The 17,648-nt window shown below is 43.2% G+C and overlaps 1 protein-coding gene across 2 annotated transcripts in view; it reads right to left on the bottom strand.

Moving 5' to 3' along the window:
• LOC126270443 (transcription factor HIVEP3) overlaps window positions 1-17,648 on the bottom strand; it is a 388,605-nt gene that overhangs the window by 93,154 nt on the left and 277,803 nt on the right. For both annotated transcript variants that reach the window (XM_049974070.1, XM_049974071.1), the window contains exon 2: window positions 5,411-5,467. In XM_049974070.1, the coding sequence (XP_049830027.1) occupies window positions 5,411-5,467 (57 nt within the window). The remainder of the gene's footprint in view (window positions 1-5,410; window positions 5,468-17,648) is intronic.

The raw sequence follows: 17,648 nt of genomic DNA, 5'->3' as shown, positions 1-17,648 counted from the left end.
CGTGTGCTACGACTTCTGACCAATCATCGCGTTTGAGTTTGCATCAGGTTTATTCTTATGATGGACGGAGTATAGGATCTCATAGGTTGACGGTCAGGTGCTGAAGCAAATTTCTAATTTACTTCGCTCAATGATAACGCAATTCCTGGAATGGGATATTTTGTCAGCCCATTATTATTCGTAATTATGTTTTATTTCCAGATAATACACTGGAGAACCAAAGAAACTGGTACACTTGCCTAATATCGTGTAGGGCCCCCGCGAGCACGCGGAAGTGTCTCAACACGACATGGCATCGACTCGACTAATGTCTGACGTAGTGCTGGAGGGAAATGACATCACGAATCCTGCGGTGCTGTCCATAAATCCGTAAGCGTACGATGGGGTGGAGATCTCTTCTGAACAGCACGTTGCGAGGCATCACAGCCATGCTCAGTATTGTTCATGTCTGGAGAGTTTGGTGGCCAGCGGTAGAGTTTAAACTCAGAAGACTGTTCTTGGAGCCACTCTGTAGCAATTCTGGACGTATGGGGCGTCGCACTGTCCTGCTAGAATTGCCCAAGTCCGTCGGAATCCACAATGGACATGAATGAATGCAGTTGATCAGACAGGATGCTTACATACGTGTCACCTGTCAGTCATATCTAGACGTATCTGGGGTCCCGTTTTCATGCCCTACACCATTACAGAACCACCACCAGCTTGAACAGTCTCCTGCATGCTGACATGCAGGGTCCATGGATTCATGAGGTTATCTCCACATCCGTACACATCCATCCGGTCGACATAATTTGAAATGAGACTCGTCCGACCAGGCAACATGTTTCCAGTCATCAACAGTCCAATGTCAGCGCTGAGGGGCGCAGGCGAGGTGTAAAGCTTTGCGTCGTGCAGTCAGCAAGGGTACGTGAGTGGGTCTTCGGTTCCGAAAGCCCATATCGAAGTGTTTCATTGAATGGTTCGCATGCTGACACTTGTTAATGGCCCAGCATTGAAATCTGCAGTAGTTTAACGAAGTGTTGCACTTCTGTCACGTTGAACGACTCTCTTCACTTGCCGTTGGTCTACTACCTGCAGGACCTTCTCCCGGCTGCAGCGATATCGGAGATTTGTTTTCCAGGATGCCTGATATTCACGGTACACACGTGAAATGATCGTACGGGAAAATCCCCACTTCATCGCTACCTCAGAGATACTGTGTCCCATCGCTAGTGCGCCGACTGTAACACCACGTTCAGATTCACTTAAATCTTGATAACCTGCCATTGTAGCAGCAGTAACCGATCTAACTGCGCCAGACACTTGTCTTATATAGGCGTTGACGACTGCAGCGCCGTTTTCTGCCTGTTTACATATCTCTGTATTTGAACACGCTTGCCTACACAAGTTTCTTTGGCGCTTCTGTGTAGTTTAAGCACAATTTGTAATTTATGAGGAGCAAATAAGACTTCATAAAGCACAATGCTGACATCAGCTGCTATAAACAATAACGTATGCATTATGTTTCAGTTTTTCAGAATGTTTGTACAAATAGTAATTCATTTACTACAATGCTCCGTTTAATTTATTGCGTGCAATGTTTTCCACATCACTGTAGTTCATTTAAGTAATATTTTTCAATATCGCTTCTTTTTCTTGAAACCTACCAACAAATTTATAACTTTAGCTAAATCTGTGTAGAAAATAATTCTGAAAGGTACAGCACGGCCCTATGAAGAAACTGACAATATTAAAGCCGTACCTCGATTCAGAGTATTGCTAGCGATCCTGACTATAATTTTACTACCACCGACGAACGTTTTGTCAGCCCACCGTGGTTTTACATGTCACGTAAGTTGACTCGCGGGCCACACAACGTCAAGGATGCATGGAGTCTGGTTGTGGGCGTGCGAGAAAGTTGAAAGGAATGGCAAGATATAATAGTCTAAGAGAGTAAAACTTTTCAATGTCCACGACATTATTATTATTAATACTGGGATACTTTTACCCCTACAGCATAAAAAGTTTCATGTAGCTTAGTTATTAAGTGTAGAAAGTGAAACGTTCATCCTCGTCCGCTGCCTCTGAGCTTGTGTAGCGTGTAGTGAAGTCCCGTCACAGCTGCGGCCAAACTCCACACACTCTTAACGCCGTGCGGTCCGCGAGACCAATCGTGCGACGTATTGCTCCTTAGACTTCCTCCCAAGCGTTTGTTGATGCACCTGGATAATTTCTAGGCCCTGCTACACCTACGCTATAAGGCCAAAATAGGGTCGCCAGCCCTATTTAGACCCACAAGATAGCGTTAAAGCAATTACTTCCTTTATATCACTACTGCATACCCTGTAGCCATCTGACTACCTTCTAAAGCTCGAAAGACTGATCATTAGATTGAACAATAATCATCGCAGTCGCTGAACTGTCACCAAACTGTCTCTCCCATCTCTTGTGTACCCAACACAGGAAAGCCGGTCTCTTACTTAACAGTCCGTGTACGATCGCTAACATCAACACCCACCTCGATAACCAGTTACAGATACAAACGCTTTCCACGCGCGCGGAAGGGAACGCTATTCCAAATATTTCTGAAGTTTCCACATCTGGAGAACAACCTCACTGTTCCCTGACAACCAACTTCCGAAATATGCCTCCCCATCACCTCCACCCCAGAGGGCTCAACTCGCCTCATGCAGCCTAACAGGACAAAAGACGGACTCAACGATTTTGACAGCTGCTCACGCGTCCAAGACGTTCTTCTTGCATGCTGACGCTTCGGCCAATGAGCCTCAAGAACAGAAAGCAGTCACTACGAATGGCCATTTACTGTTCACGCTCTTAGAACGGGGGGAGGTCGAAAGGTAATCCCCTTTTTACTTTATTTGTAAAGAATTTCAAATGCAGCTGCATTCATTGTTAACTACAACAGTTACGATTAATTTATGACTTCTGAATATAATATCCGTCCATTTCCACAGTGTTGTCCCATTTTTTAACAAAGGCCTGTATTTCAGTGCAGAGCTTCTGTTAATGGCCCGAACAGATGGAAGTCTGATGGTGCCAGATGAGGGCTTTATGGGGGAATGAGGCAGGATATACCATCCAATTTTTACAATCTGTTCCAGTGGTGTGACGACTGGTCTGTGTTCTTGCATTGTCATGCAAAATAAGAACATCGGCCATAGCTTTCGTTGGGCGAACACGCTGAAGACATGCTTTCAGATGTTTCAGCGTTCTGACGTATTACACAAAACTTATTTAGCATCCGTGCTCTATAAAAATCCTGCATCACAGATACTGCAGTCATAACTTTCCCCGCCGAGTGCAAACTTTTGAACTTTTTTCTTCTTCTGTGAGTTTCTATATGCCACTCAATTACCTGCCTCTGACTCAAAAAAATGAACCTATGTTTAGTCTACAGTCATCATCATCATCACCATTTAAGACTGATTATGCCTTTCAGCGTTCAGTCTGGATCATAGTCCCCCTTATAAAATTCCTCCATGATCCCCTATTCAGTGCTAACATTGGTGCCTCTTCTGATGTTATGCCTATTACTTCAGAATCATTCTTCTTAGTCTACAGTCACATTTTCTTTTTTTTTTTTTTCAGTAAGTCCTCTCCCTTCCACGGAAGTGCCGCAAGAGTTAAGGAGGCAATTTTTTTCTTCTCTCTTAACTCTGGTCGGGTAACACATTCCTGGTATACAAGTTGTACAAATCTTTGAGTATCCCGGTTGCTGACTAATCGTCATCACAATGTCGTTACCGAGGGAGGCAATGCGACAAAATACATCTGTAGTCACACGGCGCTCACAACGAACGTTGTCACCGACTCGCTAAATAATGCGTGGAGCCAATGCAATCACCGGCCTGCCACTCCGCGTTTTGTCAGCCAACGGTATTTGCCCTTCAACTTCGTTACAGCGGCCAACCCTCCGCGAAACAGCGCAGACAAAATTCTATCACAGTACGCTAATACGAACATCGATATCGACCATTTTGCAATCGACTGCAGTATTGGCATCTGTTGACACAGTAAGTTACTACTGCTGTGGACTGGAGAAGCAGCTTTGCGCTCAATTCAAATTTTTCACTCAACAAAATTTATTTAAAGAGAACAAAATAGGAGCCATTACTTTATTGACTGACCCTCGTACTACTGTGAAGTGTTGCTGCCTGCCGACACTTTCATTATTTTTTCCCCCCAAGGCGTACTAGGAAACGCCAGCCGTTCCAGGGGAAACAGTCGTCTTTGAAAGCCTTCCTCCCAGGCCAGACCATACCCGTTAGCCGGTTTAAGCAGAGACTGCCCACTTCGCTCCAGGCGTGACAACAGTTCCCTTGCCCCGTCGGTCGGGAAACAGACGCGGTTGCCCACAAAAGCCATGGAAATAAACCGTTACAGTAGCGTAAACAAATTTATTGTGTTGCCTTTCTGTATATGTCTGATTTTACTTAGTGCCGCCTCGTCTACCGATTTAAGAACAACTACTTTACTTATCACTGACTGGCTGTGTACGAAGTACACACTGCACCACCCATCTCTGCCAACAGATAGCTGAACGGACTTGCCTACTGTACCCCATAAGGGCTGCTGCCCGATTTTCGATTTCGCGTAACTTCAAACCCGCTCCACGAAATTAATTTAAAATGCACGCCTTCGAGCGATCAGCCTCAGGAGGAAAATTAAAACATTTCCACTGGTCGGTAGAGCGCTGGTCCCTGCCACGGTTCTACTAGCTAATTTCCTCACAGTTGCTACGAAACACATGCCATGCTGGGGAAATCGCTCGCCCTAGGAAACAGCAGAATCACTTCAGACAGCTACCAATCTGACGGGATTACGGGAAGACCGGACCTTTCTCTCCGAGAAGGACAAAACCTCTTTTATCCCGACCCAAAAACCCGACCCCGGCCTTACACAGTACTACAGGACACACAGAGAGGCGCGGTCATGAAGTGATAAGTTACAACGTGCTCTACAAGAATTTCTAACGATGCAATCTTCCACCGCTGGCTGGGCCTGTTAACAAATACGACTTAAATCCATTCGCTTCCCCCATCTCACAGCTACCTTGACTTAGCATCCCGTAGTATCACGATGTAGGGGCGACCTAACGACCGTGTTTTCACACATCCGCATTGTCTCATCTACACTCAGAGCTTGGAGAACGCATGAAATCCGTAGGAATGACTCTTGAGATAGAAATGCCGGGAAAGGCTATGACTTACTGTCAAGTACCTTAATGAAGTGGTTAAGAAAAGCTGTGCAAGTAGAACCGAACTGTTTACTTTGTCCAAACGAGATAGTTTAAAAAGATGTGTATCGTATTCTACTTTTATTTTATGTACTTTATTTTTCTTTTGATCTATTTTTCATTTCTTACTTAAAACAGAAGGATAATGTTACGTCAGCTGATTATTGTACTTACCATTAGTCTCCACTGATTTCTTTTTTGTTTGATGATCATCCTTATTTACTTGGGCTCCTGCAAAGAAACAAAATATTGTTAAGTCACTATCTGTAAAAGAGAGGTACGAAAATAATTATTCTAAATATGAGACATATTCATAGATTGAAAGCCGAATCAAATCAGAAATCGCATATTTGAGGTGATCAACGAATCTTCCACGTAAGAAATCCTCTTGTGAAAACTAGAAACGTATTACTCATGGCGAAAGAGAGAAAGAACACCTGCAATGATAGTAGAAGGCAATATTTAATGAAGAACTGACACGTTGTAACTATTAATAGTAGTTTCATTTATAGTTTTCTAAGCGCGTTCAAAAGTGGTATATAGCTAAAGAACCGCGTAATTGTTTCCTTGTACTAATAATCATCGCCGGCCGGTGTGGCCGAGCGGTTCTAGGCGCTTCAGTCTGGAACCACGCGACCGCTCCGGTCGCAGGTTCGAATCCTCCCTCTGGCATGTTTTCTCAGTCCCCGCCGAACTGTCATAGTGGTTGCAGTGGATTCTGATGCTGTTTGGAATTCCTGTGTGATGGTCTGGATAGATGTCTGCCTATTACACATTACGATCCTCTTCAACTGTCGGTGGTCTCTGACAGTCAACATCGAGGTCGGCCTATACGCTTTTGTGCTGTACGTGTCCCTGCACGTTTCCACTTCACTATCATATCGGGAACAGTTGACCTAGGGATGTTTAGGAGTTCGGAAATCTCGCGTACAGATGTACGACACAAGTGACACCTGATCACCTGACGAAGTTCGATAGTGGTCTAGCGGTTAAGGCGCTCAGTCCGGAACCGCGTGACTGCTACGGTCGCAGGTTCGAATCCTGCCTCGGGCATGGATGTGTGTGATGTCCTTAGCTTAGTTAGATTTAAGTAGTTCTAAGTTCTAGGGGAATGATGAACATAGATGTTAAGTCCTATAGTGCTCAGAGCCATCTGAACCATTTTTTTCAAGTTCGATATCCGTGAGTTCCGCGGAGCGCTTCATTCTGCTCTCTCACGATGTGTAATGACTCCTGAGGTCGCTGATATCGAGTACCTGGCAGCAGGTGGCAGCTCAATGCACCTAATATGTAAACTTATGTTTTGGGGGGTGTCCATATACTTCTGATAAAATAGTGTATAAGTCCTTCATTCTTCGAGCAAGGTTAAAGTCCCATCTACAAGGAGTAAAAAGCTACTAGAATTCCAATCCTTACCACGTTTCTGTAGCTTTCGGAGAAGGCAATGTGATCGCCTGTCCGGGAACTGAAATACACTAAGTAATTTTACTGGAAAATTCATTCCAGTTGGCTTCACTTCAAGTAACTTCACGGTCACTTTGAATTTACGACCTGTGGACAATAGATGGACCGTGAAGGGGCGTCTTTTTATGTATGAAGAAGGCATTCAGGCAACATCGGCAATATACTTACTGGAGACAACAAGGCTGAATCAAGCGCCTTGAATAGTAATTGTTGCTCTCCTCAGTAAGGTTTCTCCTAATGCCCTAGCTATCCTACCGTCGTATGCTATTGTCGCACCCATTCCAATTCGTAAATAAAATGAATTAGTTCCCGTTATTAATATAAATTCAAAAATACACTAGAATTCGTACTGAAGCCAATAAGACGAAGACGGGCACCAAATCACTCACCTACCATGCGACTGCAGATATTTCCAACCAGTGAAACAGACGTATCTCAGTGCGGGACACATTTGTATAATTCGCTTATTATTCTTCACATTGTATGACGTATCCACCGAGCGGGTTAGCGGCCCGCGGCAGGGTTCGCTGCTATGGCTATGGCAGTTGAAACGCACTGCAGTCCGCGGTTACCGCTGTCGAACTTGCCGCGCAGCGATCCGGAGCGAAGCGTCCACCGTCCCGCTGCAAGAGATTTCAGAGTGGTCTGCTCGCGTAGTCTAGACGGTAGTTCTGCAGTTACTGCGCGGGATAATGAACAGCGAAACTCGTCTTGCGTCAATAGAATTCTGCGAAAACGAAAATGGTGTTGTGAACCCAACGAATAGGACGACAAAAATACGAGTGAGGACGCAAGTAAGGGCTTAAGCTGCGATCTGATGCCAATTCAGGAAATGAAAATGACTACTGGCTCCAAGAAACTCTCACTCACAGTAATCACTTTTCGAAACTATTTCTACTTTTTTATTGTGATTTTATGTTTAATCGTTCGAAATTTTGAAACTACGATGTAATAAAATTTCTCAGTTGCATAACTGTATCTTACACTACTTCCGAAGTCTGATTAAATACTGCATTCTTTAGCGGTACAATGCCATCGGCCAACGCATTTTTTCCGTTTTGGCTTCCTATTGTTTTCGATGTTATACACCATTATGAAGGGGCCGCTGCACTTTTATTGACGGTGTTCTCGCACGCACTGAGTGACCAGCGATCAGTCCGCGGCTTGTCGTCTTGCGGTAGCGTTCTCGCTTCCCGCGCACCGGGTTCGATTCCCGGCGCGATCAGGAATTTTCTCTGCCTCGAGATGACTAGGTGTTGTGTCTTTCATCCTCATTCACTCGCAAGTCGCCGTAGTGGCGTTGAAGAACTTGTGGAGCGGCAGCCGAACCGCCCCGCGAGGGGTCTCCCGGCCACCAATGCCATACGCTCATTAACATTAGCATGAACACCCGCCACGCAGTGAAGCCTCATCGAGTGTGCGCAGCCGAAGCGCGCAAAGACGCACAGGCCTGCCGCGCATAAACTGTTACACGCGGCAGCCGTGAGCAGTCGATACGCGGTTTTAAGCTCCTTTTACACGGTCGACTTTCTTGTCTCAATTGACTACTCCAGACACGTGCGGCTACTGCAGCGCCCCCTGTGTTTTATTTCGTACTGAGTCTCTTCTGTTTTCGTACTGAGTCTCTTCTGTTTCGAGTAGTCGTTTTCGTTTACACGTCAGCACCAAAATTCGGTGCGTAGTGGGATCCGTTCTGCTGTACAGTCTGGCTTCCGAATGGTGAACGCGACGTTATGAGGGACTATCCTTTGTAAGGAAAAACAGAAATATAAAATATCGTTCAAATGGCTCTGAGCACTATGGGACTTAACATCCGAGGTCATCAGTACCCTAGAACTTAGAACTACTTAAACCTAACTAATCTATGGGCATCACACACATCCATGCCCGAGGCAGGATTCGAACCTGCGACCGGAGCGGAGCGTCTAGAACCGCTCGGCCACATCGGCCGGCTGTCCTCGACTGTGCGAAGCCTCTCACCGGAGGTTCGAGTCCTCCCTAGGGCATGTGTGTTGTTCTTAGCATAAGTTAGTTTAAGTAGTTTGAAAGTCTAGGGACTGATGACCTCATCAGTCCCTTAGGAATTCACACACATCTGAACAATTTTGTTAACTTTCGTACAGCAAAGCCTGTTAAATGATTCACGGTTCGTCACACTTTAGCGTAAGTTTCTCCGGCCGCCTAGTTAATGTCATGAACAGCAATCTGCATCTTTAACATAAATTACAGGAGCAACTGCTCCAGTGCGGAGCCGAACTGTCTACCCCCGTAGGAAGTTCTTTCGACTGTACAGCGAGTGTACACGTTTCTTGCGCTGCGCACAAACTATCAATAACAGCAGTAGTACGGTTTTCTCGCTTTCGTTTGCATATCTGGTGTAGAGAGAGAGAGAGAGAGAGAGAGAGAATGTCCTTGGCGGCTAGCTACAGCAGGATGTCGGCCTGGCGCGCAACAGGTCTCTCTGTCTCTCTCGTCGCTGCCCCGCACTGCGTTCTCTTCGCCACGAAGATCTCTGGCCGCCAGCTGTGAGATCACCTTCCACGAGCCAGCCCCGCTGCGTCCTGCAACAGTAGCTGCTTCTAGGAAATCTCTCCGCACAAGCCAATTCCGCGCATCTGCTGTATACGTCGCCTCCGTCGGCCTTCGTGCACTCCTACGCGGCTCTGGTCGCCTTCTCGCCGCTACCCACCCCGCAGCAACCAAAACCCGCCGCTTTATCGAACTAGTTCGCTGCTAAAGTTGTCACGATCACGCAAAGCGAAAGGGCCTATGAAGATTAGAAATGAAAGTAGCTTCGTGGCGCCAGGAACAGTTCATTTCCGTTCAGTGAGCTGCTACTTCCTATTGCATATCGCATATGGGTACAAGAAATGAAGCAGATCGATAGTCATCACATCTGGTATCAAAGGCATAGCCTCCCGAAACCGCCGCTTCTATAATGCGTGTAATATTCTTTTCTTTTCTTTTTGCCTTAAGAAGGGTAGGACGTCAAACGGGCCGACTTGGAACAGGAGAGACACCACATGACATTTTAGTTCCCAATGTCTATACTTTTACAACAACAAAAAAAGACACATTAAACTTTGTCAGCATCACTAGGAAGCATTCAGGATTCACACTAATTGCAGTGGAAGTTCGAAAACATAACAAAATAATTTTTTTACGTGTGAAATTTCATCATTTTTTCACTTACTAATGGCTGCATTTGATGCTATAGGTATAGTTTTCTTCATAAGTTAGAGAGATTCTTCGATGCATTTTGCACAGCATACATACCATACTTACAGGTGTATGAAACTCGAGAATTAATTTAATTTATGAAAAAACGAATGCTCTGTTGTATTTTAAACTTCATGTTTAGAAAAAAATAACAAATTTTGTAGTTAGTTACCTCAATTTTTACCACAGCTTTTAACAGATTTGGAAAATTCTAGAGTTTCAAACACCTTTAAGTATGGTTTGTACGTTGTGCAAAATTCATCGAACCATCTCTCTTACTTATGAAGAAAAGTGTACCTATAGCAACAAATGCTGCCATTAGTAAGTGAAAAAAATGATGAAATTTCACATGTAAAAAAAAAATTACTTCATTATGTTTTCGAGCTTCCACTGTTATGAGTGTGAATTCTGAATCCTTCCTGGTCATGCTGACAAAGTTTTATCAATTTGTAAAAGTATGGACAGTGGAAATTAAAATGTCCTGTGGTGCATCTCCTGCTCCAAGTCGGCCCGTTTGACGTCCTACCCCCCTTAAATGAAAACTGTTGCCATCTGCAGGTGCAGACCGCGCTGGTAACATTTAGAAACAAGTATATCCGTAGCAACGAGTGCAGATACTTTTTTAATGCTTCCATTTCGAGAAACTTATTTCTGACACAGTAGCCCTTAATAGGAATATTATTCAATGAACCCATCAGAGTAAAACCGCCATAGCTGAACAAAATCTTTACTTCCTTTATGTTTATCGGACTTGTCTCACTAATACGTCCCAATCCTGTAGAACAAGTGACATCGCCTTAGCCATACTCGACGACAATTGGATGCTTCATATGAATAGCCCTGTGGAACCTGTTATTTTCGCCAAGTAAGTATGACTAAGTGACCTCACCTGTATTCTATGAGACTGGAACGTGGAACTGATGGCTACGCTGGTTCTGGTGGCAATGTACAGAAAATAAAAGTTTTTACACTAACCATGGTGGCTTCACCCTGGGAGGTTTATTGAATCGTAAATCGTTCTGCAGTTTAAATGAGCTATAATTGTAGTTTACGATTGACAACGCCATATTTAGATTAATGTAGTCCGAAGGCCAACACGCTTCATTGGCATAATTTAACGTAAGTATTATTACATTATGCTGATATTAATTCACTCACGTTAAATTGTGGTCGAGCTCGGAAACTGTGGACTGAATTTTTGCCTTTATACTGCAGCACAAACACTGTTCGTTTTACTGAAGTGGCCGAATACAGGGATGCATCTCTGCACCAGTGAAAGTGGTGGTATTCGACACGTAAAGGCGAAAACAGAACGAAACAGAAGGCAGCTGCAGTGTTCATAATGTAGTCGATAAGAACTTTTGTAGACGAAGATATAAATTTATTACGGCAAATGAAGATGAGTAAGCCCGAAATACATACTGCCATAAAAAAAAAAACCACTGTACATAAAATGTGGCCGACTGCTTTATTTCTTGAAGTAATGGCTTCAATAGCTAAATCGAATTGTTTCTACAGTTCATCGAAAATCTCCATTATAAACACTCTTTTACCTGATTTCATAGTCATTTATCATCATACTTCAGTCATACAACAAGCCAAATCAAATCTGAATTACGTGTTTCATTCGTATTTGAAAAATTGGCGTAATGCTAAAACATTAGACATTACACGCTACGAAAAGTACACATTTTACATGTGAATGCGCTTAGTTTACCCTCCTGAAGTGATGTATGAAAGACTCACTTATTCTACGAACTTTGGAAGTAGTTTACGCCGATTTCAATGGAACGGCCCAATTTCTCACGAGTTCCAGCGAAACTGGTTAGTGACTGATGGCTCAATCTGCGGAAATTGGATTCTTACAATGTCTAATTGCGATTTTATTTTAGCACAGCCGTCCTAAAAACTGCACACGCCACACACAATACGTTACTGTTAAATAAAATATAAACTGTCAAATTATTTCAAATTAGTTTGTGTGGCCATCACCCGCAGCGAGCATAGAAATATTCGTTTTGTAAATAAAAACCGCCTTTTCTTTCTGCTCAATTGCGACAGCAGCATCAATACATTTCAGTGGTCGTTTCTGATCACCGTTTTCTCTCTTTCAAATAATTGGACCAATGAAACGTAACTGGATCCTGCTGTTGTTGAAAATTACAGACTGTAAAATAATTTAAATTCCGTTATACTCATTGCACACTGCAAAGCTCAAGCGTATAACACGGACTCCGTAAGTCTATTATCTTTGTGTAACATCGCACCCTTGGCTGAAATTAAGGTTAAGTAATTTAACGAATTACTTATTGTCGCTGGTGACTGCGATAAATTTGTCACCGTCAAATATTAAAGAAGTGAATGATTAAAGAAGTGAATGCACAGACGTTAGCAAATGGATTGGTAACTTTTATACCACTGCACTATTTACATTCAGTATGCTCTTCTCAACAATAACGAGTTTGACAGTTTAACTATCTGGCCTGTAATGTAATCGAATATTTCAGTATTTGACTAAGTAATTGCTGAACCGCCGAAACAACATTGTCCATGGTCTTCTATGGTACGAATCTTGATAATATTGCCATTCCTATTACAAGCGTGTTTTTGTAACGAGTCGCTATCATTGCTGGAATAAAATAATGCGTATCTTTCATCTGTGGATATGTAGATTTGTTGATACTTTCTGGTCCCTTGCAACTGCTTCATTTCTATAGTGGACATATCACTTCGAGATCCTCATGCTGTAGTGTTTACCATCGCCTTGTCCGGTAAGAGTCAGTTTTAGGATGTGGGAAGTAGCTACTAGTAACACCCTGAAGTATCGCAGAACAGTTACTTTTCTAATGAAGAAAGGTATGAGAGGTAAAAATCGTAGCCTGGCACCACGACTCACTACAATCAGCATGTTCAAATGCAAGTAGGTTGCAGCTGTTACTCGCAGATAAAGAGAATTTTACAGGGTGGACTAACGCGGTGAGCGGAATCACTTACTATTCGGAGCAAAAAACACAACAACGATTTTGAGCTTTTACGAATGCTTATTATGGTAATGTTAGATTTGACGTAGGGTCAGTGTCTCCACAAAAACATTGGAACTTAAGTAGGGCTCTAGATACCATACTTTAACTTTCTCCTTTTGTTGTAGCTACTATAAAAACCGTTCAGGTTCATGTCCATTTTATTGGTTGGTGACACCCTAGAAACGATTTGTTTTATCTGGTACGAACAGATCAGTCTATGATTTCTACTAAACAATGAGTTAATCCCGCGTACAGCTTCCTCAAGCACTGATGGCTGTATTCTCAAATACGTTCAGAATGAAGCCTCTTCGACGTCTTGTACATTCATGTCACCTTAACAGATCTCGTCTCTAGAAGTACAGAATTCTGAAGCCTCTCAATCGCAGTTGATGGCTGTCACCTCTAGAGAATCATTGACACTGTTATAGGCTACGACGCGAAATGTCATTCCCGACGTCATAAACCAATCACTGACTCGTGATTTAGCTAAATAAACAGTTTTCTTAAGAGGCTTGCACTTGCACGACGAGGCGATTGTGAAATCACCAACTCTCGCCTGTAATAGTTTAACAGTATTTCTCTTGGGAACCCGTCTAGTTCTAGACAACTGTCAAGAACGTACCTACATACACGCAGTGAGAGTATTTATACTGAAATTTCCACAATTAGAATATAAAACAGATTGTAACATTATTAACTGTTTCATTATAACAGAACACAATGTACCTTTAACGTAAATATGTATAAAACTGGATGAAAATCAAATTGCTTTTTGTACCGCTAATATTTGTTTACTACTAACCGGTTTTCGGAAAATTAGGCCACCCTCACGTCAAAATTGAGAAGAATGAAACAAAAAAGTTCGCTGTCCAGCCTTAAATATGAAGTTATTCTACCAACAAGCGACGTGAGAATTCACACCATACTTCACAATTTCTTATTTTAGGTTGGGTTGTTTTGGGGAAGAGACCAAACAGCGAGGTCATCGGTCTCATCGGATTAGGGAAGGATGGGGAAAGAAGGCGGACGTGCCCTTTCAAAGGAACCATCCCAGCATTTGCTGGAGCGATTTAGGGAAATCACGGTAAACCTAAATCAGGATGGCCGCACGCGGGATTGAACCGTCATCCTCCCAAATGCGAGTCCAGTGTGCTACCACTGCGCAACCTCGCTCGGCCTGATTTTAGGACGATAAGGGCTTCTGTGTTTTCACAGCGGCGTGACTAAGCGCAAGTGAAATTTGGTGATATAACAATCAGTTGAACGTTGCCCTTTTAACGCACAAACAACTGGCTAAGAGAGAGAGAGAGAGAGAGAGAGAGAGAGAGAGAGAGAGAGAGAGAGAGAGAGAGAGAGATAAATAGTTTTTTTTAATCATGATTCACATTATCTAGCGCACGATACGTTTCGGAAAAATGTTTGCCAAAGCCAAACATAATTTTACAGTATTATGACAACGTGAAGTGATGCTCCGTAGTTCTGATAACTTCGGAATTACAGAAACACGTTTTCATGTTTCTGGTGTGGGTAGGTAAACTGAAACAAAACTGTGGTGTTTCATATGTTTGTGTTTCTCCATGGTCAGGGAATCTCCTAACGTACTGGGGCTGTGTATATCCATAAATATATACATTTTTTTGCCACCCGTCTGGCTAATTCGGGACAATCCACGAAAATTTACCATCATAATATTCCTAATGTGATGCGTATCAATTCACAAACACAACATGGACGTCGTACGTTCAGCTCCAAACTATATGAGAGTCTTGGAGGAAAGCTGATGCCAGAAATTGTCACCAACTAGTACGACGTGCTTCCTCCAGTCTGCTTTGCTAAATAGTTATGAACATTTGCCCCTGAGTGACCAGAATGAGATTTGCTCTCTGTGGCGTTGTTACTTATGTAATTAACATCATTCGAACTTTCAAGCCTATTAAGATATTTCGCAATTCACAGTAGACCACACATTGTCAGAATTTATTGGGAATTCATTAAAGATTTAAGCAAAATCGCAACGTCATTTTCTCATTCATAACAGCGTCATTAGTGAGCAATTCGAGACTATATCTTGTTATTTTGGCCATTAACAAGTTGGCCACAAACAGTACTGGTTCACTCACAAATCTCATGAAAACGCGATGTCTTTTCTTACCCTCTTGAAACAGTGTAGAATTAGGTGCTTTATTTTATTTCTGAAAAAAAAACCGTGATAAAATTGCTTAACCACGGATAATTAAAATTCATGTTTTTGTATACAGATACCGGCACTACCAACAATTTCACTACAAGTGACTCGTTATTAAAGAACAATAAGAGCCAACCGTTAATGCACAGGCAACATTTACACAAAATTACTCAATTAATGTGGCTACGTTACGTTACGCTTTGTTACGTTACGGTAACGTAAATAACTTACATTGAAGGCGTCCACGAACCGGCTTACTGGCAGCAAGTAATTAGTTCACTTGTCAGTCGAGGGATGGCTCCACCCTCTGCGCCGCACTGGTTTCTCAACTGATCGATAGATGGGGACACAAGGTACAGTTCATATCCCCTGCTTACAGCAGCCTACCCCGTTTCTGGACCACATATCGCGGCGCAGCAGCCAAGCATGCCATCGCATAAGCTGTGTTCAGTCTGTGATGTTTCCGATTTATAGAAACGTACATCTTGCAAACAATAGTTTTTCATAACTCAAGTTTGCTTGTGATTGTGCAATCAACAAGGGACGTTCAATAAGTAAAACAACACTTTTTTCCCAGCCACTTTCGTTTGTAAAACTGCAGAATTTGTTGGGGCACACCATGGAATATTCCCGCTTCCGCGACAAGAGTTTCAGGAAGTTCCAATTGGTGGTGGCGCTATCGTAATTTTCGAAGTAGCGTCTGTAACGGAGGTACGTTCGAAGGAGGGAGCTGTCATTGAGATTATTATTATTGTTACTTTAGCGGAAGCCAGAGCATCGCAGGGCATTCGTAGGCGCTTGCAGGATGTCTACGGAGACCTGGCAGTGAACAGAAGCACGGTGAGTAGTTGGGCGAGGTGTCTTGTCATCGCAACAACGTCGCGCACACCTACAGATCTCCCGCATGCCAGCCGGCCACACACAGCCAACTACTAAACCGGACATCTCTGTTTGTATCCCTGACACACACTTCCACCAGTTAACAGAAGACCATATCGAGCAACGGAGGACCATCTCTGCGGAATTGCTTGCGCGTTACGAGGCTTATCGTGTTAATTTTTGTAGAATTTCGTCACATGCGACGAAGCATGGGTTCATCACTTCGAACCGTAAACAAAACGCAATTTATGGCGTGGCGCCACACCACCTCTCCTCCGACGAAGCCACACCCTCGGCCGGTAACGTCAAGGCCACGGTCTTCTAGGACTGTAAAGAGATTATTCTGTTTGATGTCCTCCCTCAAGGTGCTACGATCAACTCGGAACTGTGTTATCATCAGGAAATTTAAGATGCGATTTCTGCGACTTCGTCGCCATAAAAATGCTACTTCTCCATGACATGCAAGGCCTCGCACAAGTCTGCGCACCCAAGAGAAGCTTACAAAACTTCATTGGACTGTTCTTCCTAATCCACCTTAAAGCGCCTCACGGACATACAGGTCTTCCCATTAGCGTAGGGTGAGGCCGTCGCAGTGAATGGAGATTAAGTTCAAAAATTGGGTTTTGTAGTGAAAAGAGTGGGGAATATCATGGTGTACTGGAATCCTGAATAAAACCAACCTATACTTTCAGAAAAAAGTGTTCCACTACTTATTGAACGTTTCTCATACTTTATTTTCGCGTTTGGTCATGTTCTCGTAACCGATTTCTTTTTCGAATCTCCTTGATACACTGTCTATGAGCCGTCAGAGAGATTTCCAGAGAACTGTATCCGATCTGAAGCCGTCATTCCATGACCAGAATGATTACGATAGAGACATCTCCAGATTTATGTCAATACAAAAAATACAGCCTACTGTCATAAGCTGAAAAACAGCAACTCAGAATATGAGAGGCATGACAGAACCTGCTCTTCTGAACTCCAGTCTGTAGCTTTAATTTTCACGAAGTCTTAACAAATGTTGTGGGTGGTTGTTCGAAGTGCAAACTGAAGGAACTGACCACTTTTATATATTCGAAGATGGCTCGTCGAGTAGACATCGTCGCGAAAATAGCACAGTGCTGCATAAAATACAACGTACGCTCAGTCCATACGCTCCAAGCACAACCAACACATGCGATACCGGAAAAGCCGCTAGATACCCTCCTGTCTCCCACAAGGTGCCCTCAAATCGAAGGTAAGACGCAGCTCCAAACAGGGACCACATACTAGCGATTTGTCTCAGAACGTCTTTTGATTTGGGGCTTCACTGGAGCGGCACACTGCTTGTTTCGTATTTCCATAGTTCCGAATTCCGATGAGCAATGCTCAATAAAATGCAAAAGGATCCAGGAAGACTTGCCGGTATAAAGACTATTGCACATGAGAACTCTATTACTAAATAATGATCCATTACACAATCCACATATTCCTTCACGCCTATGCAAATTGAAAAACCGCATAAAATTAAAAGCAGTTCAACTCAGTGTCAGCACTGCGTAAGTAATCAGATGGTTGTTATACGAATCTACACTTCAACGTTGCATTTTCAACAACTGTTCTATTAAATTTCTGTTACATTCGCTCAATTTTGTCGAAATCA

The sequence above is a fragment of the Schistocerca gregaria genome, chromosome 1 (genome assembly GCF_023897955.1).
Source record: "Schistocerca gregaria isolate iqSchGreg1 chromosome 1, iqSchGreg1.2, whole genome shotgun sequence".
NCBI classification, from domain to species: Eukaryota; Metazoa; Arthropoda; class Insecta; order Orthoptera; family Acrididae; genus Schistocerca; species Schistocerca gregaria.
This window is presented reverse-complemented; position numbering and strand designations above follow the sequence as displayed.